This window comes from Bos grunniens, chromosome 5 (assembly GCF_055505025.1).
Source record: "Bos grunniens cultivar Pamir isolate PY7600 chromosome 5, Bosgru_T2T1.0, whole genome shotgun sequence".
Classification (NCBI taxonomy): Eukaryota; Metazoa; Chordata; class Mammalia; order Artiodactyla; family Bovidae; genus Bos; species Bos grunniens.
In genome coordinates this window covers 48435060-48443512 of record NC_141169.1, presented here as the reverse complement: position 1 = coordinate 48443512, position 8453 = coordinate 48435060, and the positions used below count along the sequence as shown (strand labels likewise).

At 39.1% G+C, this 8453-nt stretch overlaps 1 protein-coding gene across 1 annotated transcript; it reads right to left on the bottom strand.

The window, feature by feature from the left end:
* Nucleotides 1–1513: 1513 nt before the first annotated feature.
* Nucleotides 1514–7969, bottom strand: LLPH (LLP homolog, long-term synaptic facilitation factor). The gene is made up of 3 exons (XM_086400145.1): nucleotides 7882–7969; nucleotides 5317–5528; nucleotides 1514–2111 (listed from the first exon to the last, which is right to left on the bottom strand). The coding sequence occupies exons 2-3, from the start codon at nucleotides 5519–5521 to the stop codon at nucleotides 1933–1935; spliced, it is 384 nt and encodes a 127-aa protein (XP_086256271.1). The 5' UTR covers nucleotides 5522–5528; nucleotides 7882–7969; the 3' UTR covers nucleotides 1514–1932.
* Between the last annotated feature and the right edge of the window lie 484 nt (nucleotides 7970–8453).

Genomic DNA, 8453 nt, shown 5'->3' with positions numbered 1-8453 from the left:
CTCAGTGACCTTAGAGGCACCCATCACAAACTCTGCCAGTTTTTGATAGCCAACTTGTCAGAGGACATAGGACTCTTGAAAACATATTTCTCAAATACATCTTTATAGTATTTTGATTCTGTTAACCTTTATGTTAAATCCTGACTGTATAAACTTCATGAGTAGACAAACGTTAAGTGAATAGCCTAACATCACTCAAAGGCCCTGGATGGAAAAAAAGCTACTCCTTTGGGAGTCAAACTGGAGATTATCAGTCTCAAAATACATGAACAATACTTAGCACTGGCCTCTAACCTCCAACTTAAAGAAAATCTGGCAATAACACCTGACAATGCTGCTGAATTTTAAATAAACACCAAGTGTGTAACATCCCTGACGTAGACAATTCCTATGATGGTGAAGAGTAAACAACTTAGCTGGTATATTTATGCTGATATTGTCATGGCTTAAATAGACAATATTAGCGACTTTTTATTTCATGAATTAACATTTATGTATTTCCTGTTACTCACAAACTCTATTGTTCAAAATTACACCAAAAGGCAAAAAAAGGCCATGAACTTTTTTGAACTTTTCAACTCACATCTTCTATTAGCTTAAGTATTTAAAAATAATCCACTTTTTGGTGAACTAACCACTAAGTAGATTGAGAAGTTTATTATATAAAATAATTCTAAGACTTTACTAGCATTAAATTTCAGCTTCACATCTCCTGAAAGATTTGGGTTGTCCTTTTTATTTCTATATTGTGTCCCAGCCTAGCAACATGCCCAGTACCACATTTGTGTCCTTATGATTAAGTGACTATTCTAATAGGTCTCACTTTTAACTTGGTTTTCCTGAGAAGCTAACAGCCTCTTCTGAGTTCACCCATGAGGGTGAACACCTTGCCTTGTTCCCTGGGTCCCTAACACCTGGAAGTCTGCTAGATTTCTACACTACCACATAGGCAGACCTCATTTTATTGTGCTCTGCATATAACTTTTTTTTTTTTAACAAACTGAAGGTTTGTGGCAACCCTCTGTCAAATAAGCCTATCAGTGCCATTTTCCCAACAGCATTATTTTTTTAAGTTATAGACATATATTTTAACATAAAAGGCTGCTGCAAAATAGTATAAACATAATTTTTATATGCACTAGCAAACCGAACAACTCCTGTGGTTCCCTTTATTGTGGTGGTTTGGAACAATGTGCAGTATCTCCAAGATATGCTGTCCTAAGCTAATATTTTCTTTGAATCTTCAAGAATGTAGCACTTCCGAAACTGATGTGACCATGTAATGTATTTTTTTCACAACACATCCAGAAAATCTGAGAACTATACTCTGAGAATAATATAAAAACTGAAGAACATTAACCTAGTTCCCAGGATTTTAAATCTTCTGAAAAGATGGAACACACTAACTTGTACATGTTAATATTCTACCTAAAAATTTAAGATTTTTTAAAAACTGAAGAATCTGGTCTTCTCTACTACTAGGAAACCTTAAGGATATATGAAAGAACAGTTCTTTAGGATCTAGATGTATCTTTTATTCTGAATTATACAAAATCAAAACTCCAAATAAGTATATTTTTCAAGTGAGACAACAATTTACTTTAAATCTGAGTTATCTCAAATTTGTCAGTATGATGTCATATTTTACTTTTTCTAAAACTGAATGATTACAACTGCATTAACACTTGAGAGAATTCTGATGTCTGATAATCCCCACATACAGGACAACATTCAGTGGAAATATCAGTGTACTTTCACTCATCAAATAAAATATTTTATTCAAGTTACCAAATTTGAGGAGTTATGTTGGGCTTGAAGAAAAAGGCTAAGTTAAAAAATGGAAATAAACTTTTCATTTGGTGGAAGCTGAAATCCATGTATACATTCTAATCAAAGATTTGTCTCATGTTGCATTTTTCAAGTTTTTAGAGTCTACCAGGTCAAACCCTTTGCTGCCTTCATGGCTTTTACTTTGCTTTTTCCCTTCTTTCTCTCTCGCTTTGCTTTCAGCCTTTTCCTTTGCCTCTGGTTCATCCATATGGGGTACTGCCCATGCTGGTCTAGAAGAGTCTTTTTGTTTCTCTTAATATCAGTCTCCATTTTCATGTCATCTGAATAAAAAATGGAAAAACTATTAATACTCACAAACGAAGAAACAGCCCCATGATAAAGCACATTAATGTAATGAGGACGGTGAATTTAAAAGTGGCATGCAACTACAAAAGCAAAAAAAAATACACATCCTTTATTTGTGCGATGCTCTTTGACTAATAATCAAAACACTCCTTACAGCACATTCAGGAGAATCACACACATGCCATGTGTTCCTACAACCATGAAAGATATAGAAACTATCTGTGAGGAACTAGAAACATCACCTATTTAATCACTAAGAAACTTTCTAAAGAAGGTTGGTATGCAATCCAATCAAAAAAAAGGCAAAGTCTGAAAGGGACATTTTTCCAAAGAAATACACATGGCCAATAAGCACATGAAAAGGTGTTCACATCACTAATTATTAGAGAAATGCAGATCAAAACTACAGTGAGGTACCACCTCACAGTGGTCAGAATGGTCATCATTAAAAAGTCTACAAATAACAATGCTGGAGGAAGTGTGGAGAAAAGGGAGCCCTCCTACACTGGTGGTAGGAATTGGGGCAGCCACTGTGGAAAACAGTATGGAGGTTCCTCAGAAAACTAAAAATAGAATTACCACATAATCCAGCAATCCACTCCTGGGCATGTGTCCAGACAAAACTATAATTGAAAAAGATACAAGCACCTCTATGTTTGCAGCAGCACTATTTACAATAGCAAAGACATGGAAAGAACCTAAATGTCCATCAACAGATGAATGGATAAAGAAGACGTGGTACATATATACAATTGAAAACTATTCAGCCATAAAAAAAGAATGATATAATGCCATTTGCAGCAATATGGATAAAACCAGAGATTATCATACTAAGTGAAGTAAGTCAGATGGAGAAAGACATATAACATGATATCACTCAGGAGTGAACTCTAAAATAAGACAAAAATGAATCTATCTATAAAACTGAAACAGAATCAGGGCTATTGAGAAGAAACTGGTGGTTCCAAGGGGGAGGGCAATGGGAGAGGGCTAGATTGGGAGTTCGGGATTAGCAGATACAAACACATATATATAGAATGGATAACCAACAAAGTCCTACTGTATAGCACAGGGAATTATATTCAACATCCTGTGATAAACCACAAAAGAAAAGAATATGAATAAGAATGTGTGTGTGTATATATATATATATATAAAACACTTTTGCTATATAGCAGTAATTAACATAACATTGTAATTAAACTATACTTCAACTATACTTCAATAAAAAATAAATTAAAAAAAAAGAGAACACTTACGATTGTCCTTACGATAGTAAAAGTTAAATAGGAAACATTTAGGACATGCGGATTTGAATTACTGCATTAGGGGTTACGTATATGGTTCTGAAAATGTGAGTTAAAAGAACACTTCTCAGATTAGTTGCTTTCTTGAGCTAACTAAAATAGTTGCATCAATAAGAAGTACACTCACCCTTCTAACAGACAGGCCTTAAGAAGAAAATGAACTATTAGGAATGACTGGTCACTTTCAATGAAGTGTACCTGGAAGAGGTACAGCAGCAAGCAGCAAGCTTCTGATGACAGAGCAGACCTGATACCCTGGGGCTGCCACACTTCTTTATCCAGGTCACACTCAAGGTATCCAGCTCTTCTAACAGGAAGATCAGCACAGCAATGCTGTGGTCCATCTATCACCAACCTTATCTATTGTGGAGGACATGTCCAGAATGTCCTCCTCTGGGAACTCACCAGAGTTCTGTGAACTCTGCTACCTTACATTAGTTCATTTGTCTGGTTTACTGTCTGTCTCCTCCAATGTGATGTGAATCCCATTAGGATGGAGACCATTTCTGTTATTCATCATTGTTGCCTCAGGACCTAGAACAGTGCCTGATATACATAAGCCATTCAATAACTGGTCAGTGAATGTTTATTCTGGGTGCTGTTCTAGGTTCTAGGGATACAATGGTCCAAATAAGCTTTGCCCTCATGGACTTCTCAATGGTCTGTTGAGGGGAGAATAACAAAGCAAACTTCAGCCTGTGGTTAGAGCCTTTTCAAAGAGAAGTATTGAAATGAGATTAACTAGGACCAGGCAGGCTGTGGTAAACACATGGAAAGATAATGAGGTGATTTAAGCATAGGAGTGACATAATTGGTTTATATCCTGAAAAGATCATACTGGGTGATGTGACAAAAATGATCAGAAATGAGAAAAAGCTGAGACAGAAGTAAAATGGCTACTACTGTGGTTCAGGCAAGAGATAACTGTCATTAAAGTAAAAGCGTGAAAGCAGAAGAAAAAGGGATAGATTCCTAATGTATTTTGGAGATAGTCAAGATGTGCTGATGGTTTACAGGTGGGTGATAAAGGAAAGAGAGACCAGGGATAATGACTACTATATAGAGACATTATATACACATATCATACATAATATACATATAATACATATATAATATATATATTACGTATAATACATATACATATTATATAATGACACATATACAGCCTCCAACTTCAGACTATATTAAAACACAGAGCACCCAGAATCTGTCAAAATCGAATACAGGGCAACAGATCTTTAAGGTAGTAAGGACAGAGGACTCTCAGAATGGAAGCTAGATCATGCAAAGGGTAAAATGAGGAGACCTCCTTCTATCCTGCCTAGTTCTTGATGCCTGTGTACCCTTCCAACAAGCGTGTGTCTAAGTTTGTCTATTCCCATAGTACTGTCTATTTCTGAGACGCTCAGGCTATTGTAATGGCTTCCCTAGTGGCTCAGACAGTAAAGCGTCTGCCCACAATGCGGGTAGACCTGGGTTCGATACCTGGGTTAGATTCCTGGGTTGGGAAGATCCCCTGAAGAAGGAAATGGCAACCCATTCCAGTACCTTTGCCTGGAAAATCCCATGGACGGGAGAGCCTGGTAGGCTACAGTCCATGGGGTCACAAAGAGTCGGACCTGACTAAGCGACTTCACTTCACCTAGGCTATTGTATAAGCACCAAAGGCTCTGAATAATCCAAAACATGCTTATTCACATGAACTGGCTTTAAAATAGCATAGAATCTCCAGTAGCACCTACAAAGAATTATGTGGTATGGCAGGTTTGTAGAGAAGCAAGTGTGAGAAAGAATGGAAGATAGTTGAAAAGGAAAAAGTCACAAAGGGAAGTTTGATATAATTTAAAAAAAATTTTTTTAAACATAATCTCACCTGTTTCATCCTTCACCATACACTGCGTTTTCTCTTGACAATGTTTGGGTTCCACCACAGTTGCTATCTCTTGAACGTCTTTCATTAAAACATCACCATCTATTTTAAGAATACTTTTAAGTCTGCTGAGCTCCTTTGGGGCATTCTTTTTTCTCTTTTCAGCACGCATCTTCCTTTTCCACTTACTCCGTAAACTTTTAGCCATATTTTACCTGGAAAGTTCACAAAACAACATTTCAAAAGCAACTATTTACTATAAAAAAAAAAGGCAAATCTTTGGAAAACCAAGTCAAAAGGTATCTCTGCAACACATGAACAATTGGAAAGTAAACTCTTCACTTTGTTCATGGATTATGATGGCATAATGTGCAAATTATGTGAGGATCAATAAGGCACATACAGCCACTAAATAACAATTAAAAACACCAAATCTGACAGCCACTAAATAACACAAATACCAAACCAAACTCCCTGTGGCCACTGGCACACTGTACTGTGTGTCAGCCAATTCTGAAAGCTCCTATAGCTTCCATACGAGATGCAGAAATTTAACCATATATGATGTAGAAATTTAATTTCCTCCAAAACACAAAGAGCACTGTCTCCTTACATTCATGTAACAACTTATATTTTATAAATCTTTTAACTGCATCTTGATTTCTCCCAAACCTACAAGTGATCTTACCCACCCCAATTTTCCTCATTATCCACCCTTTTAAGTCAATCTAGGTATTTCAAGGGCTTCCCTTGTATCTCAGCTGATAAAGAGTGTGCCTGCAATGCAGGAGACACGGGTTTGATCCCTGGGTCAGGAAGATCCCCTGGAGAAGGAAATGGCAACCCATAATATTCTTGCCTGGAGAATCCCAAGGACAGAGGAGCCTGGCAGTCTACAGTCCATGGGGTCGCAAGAGTAGGACATGACTTAGTGACTAAACCAGCAGGTATTTCAAACTTGTATATTTCTGTTCTTGATTTCTCTCCACCCTTTAGTCCCAGCCTGTCCCCCCCAGAGTAGTCAATGTGAGCTTTTAAAAACTTGAAGGGCATATACAGTCTTTCTTGAAATTAACAATTTTCCACCTCACATACTCAAAATCTACAAGGTTATTTATGATCTGGCTCCTGCCTCCTTCAACTCCTATCTTCTATGCTCCACCCCTCCACAATTACATCTGAGAATAGCCCAATCAAAGACAACCAAGGGACAGTGTGGGAATGTGATGAGGGCTGGGAAGAGATTGCAGGGATTATTGAGTTTAGAGGGAAACTTGTAGGTATGACTCATAACCTCATCTTAATTGTGCCTTGTGTGTATATATATTTCAAAATATTCTATACACTTTATTTATTTTTTTTTGCCACCCTCTCCCTCTCCCACAGAGTCCATAAGCCTGTTCTATACATCAGTGTCTCTTTTGCTGTCTCGTATACAGGGTTATCGTTACCATCTTTCTAAATTCCATATATATGCGTTAGTATACTGTATTGTTGTTTTTCCTTCTGGCTTACTTCACTCTGTATAATAGGCTCCAGTTTCATCCACCTCATTAGAACTGATTCAAATGTATTCTTTTTAATGGCTGAGTAATACTCCATTGTGTATATGTACCACAGCTTTCTCATCCATTCATCTGCTGATGGACATCTAGGTTGCTTCCATGTCCTGGCTATTATAAACAGTGCTGCGATGAACACTGGGGTACACGTGTCTCTTTCCCTTCTGGTTTCCTCAGTGTGTATGCCCAGCAGTGGGATTGCTGAATCATAAGGCAGTTCTATTTCCATATACACTTTAAATATGTGCAGTTTGTTGTGCTAATTACACATCAATAAAGCAGTTAAATAAATGACATTTTGGAAAAAAAAAAAAAAGAGAGAGAGAAATGTCCAAATGACGTTGAGTTCAGTATCTTTACATTTGCCCTTCTTTTGCCTAGGAACTAATCCTTCAGTACCTCGGAAAGGGTTTTTCTGACCTCTGTAAGCTCGCCTCCTTTTATTCTCTATATCATTCTTTCCTTCTTAATACGTTTTACAATCTAAAATTAAGTTCTTAATACGTTTTACGATCTAAAATTAAGTTTATTTTCTGTCATTGCCGGTGGTCTGTGGGCTCCACGAAGGCAGTGGATAAATAGATCTTGTTCACTGCTGGATCCCCCAGTGCCTAGCGCTGTGCACATAGTATAGCTTAAGTAAACACTCGTTGAACGGATGACTGGCGGAGTTATCATTTCTGGACGCCAGCAATCACAAACTAACTCTGTCTTCTTATGTACAACTCAAGCCCTGCGAGGGGCAGGAAGAAAAAGGTTACGGAACACAACTCTGAGGGCCGCGGTTAACCTGAGCTGGGCTGAAGAAGGAATCCACTTCCCACAGAGCACTGGGAAGCCCGACCAGAGCCGCCAAGACGACGCGAGACCCTAGGAGAGGCCTGCCTTTCTGGACAGGGCTCAAGCTTGCCCAGAGAGGGACAAGGTTTGAGAGGAACGCTCCATTAGCGGCGGAATCAAGTACCACGGCCCACCCCTCACTGAAGCCATGCGGTAAAGAACCCACCTGCGAAAACCCAGGAATTCAAATAACGCACGATACTCAAGCCGCGTGAATTCTCTGCACTTCCGCCTTCCGGCCAACCCGCTCCTCTGGCCCGCCCCTCCTGGGTGGCGCGCTGCTTGCCGGGAGCCAAAATGTCCCGGATGTCGTAGAGAGGCGGGGTCCTCTGGAGTCCCAAGCTGACGCACTTCCTGATTTTTGGATAAGTTGTGTACCTGGAGCTGGGCTCCTCCCAGATAGATTCTGAAGTTGGTTGTGGAGAGTGCGACGGAGTGCCCGAGTCAAGGGTTCTTGACACGAGCTAGGCCTGCGTCCTGAGCATGAGCGGGATAGCCCTGACACTAACCCACGGAGGGATAACCGCCAGACGACTTTGCCCGTCAATTAGAGAGCTCAGAGCTGACCTTTAGGTTTCCTGTCACGCCTCCCCGTTCGCAGGACCTTCACCACTGTCACCTGTTCTTCTAGATGCCAAATTAAGATCATCTTTATTTGCAGCCTTAAACTTCCCCATCCCAGCTGATGGCTTCATCGTTGTACACATGTCAAAACTTGTCAAACTATATCTTTAAATA

Excerpts from the sequence above, each read along its gene's own strand:
- LLPH (XM_086400145.1), bottom strand. The coding sequence starts at position 5,521 with ATGGCTAAAAGTTTACGGAGTAAGTGGAAAAGGAAGATGCGTGCTGAA. Across the intron at positions 2,112-5,316 it reads TATGGTGAAGGATGAAACAG|ATGACATGAAAATGGAGACT; the intron begins GTGAGATTATGT and ends TTTTTTATTCAG.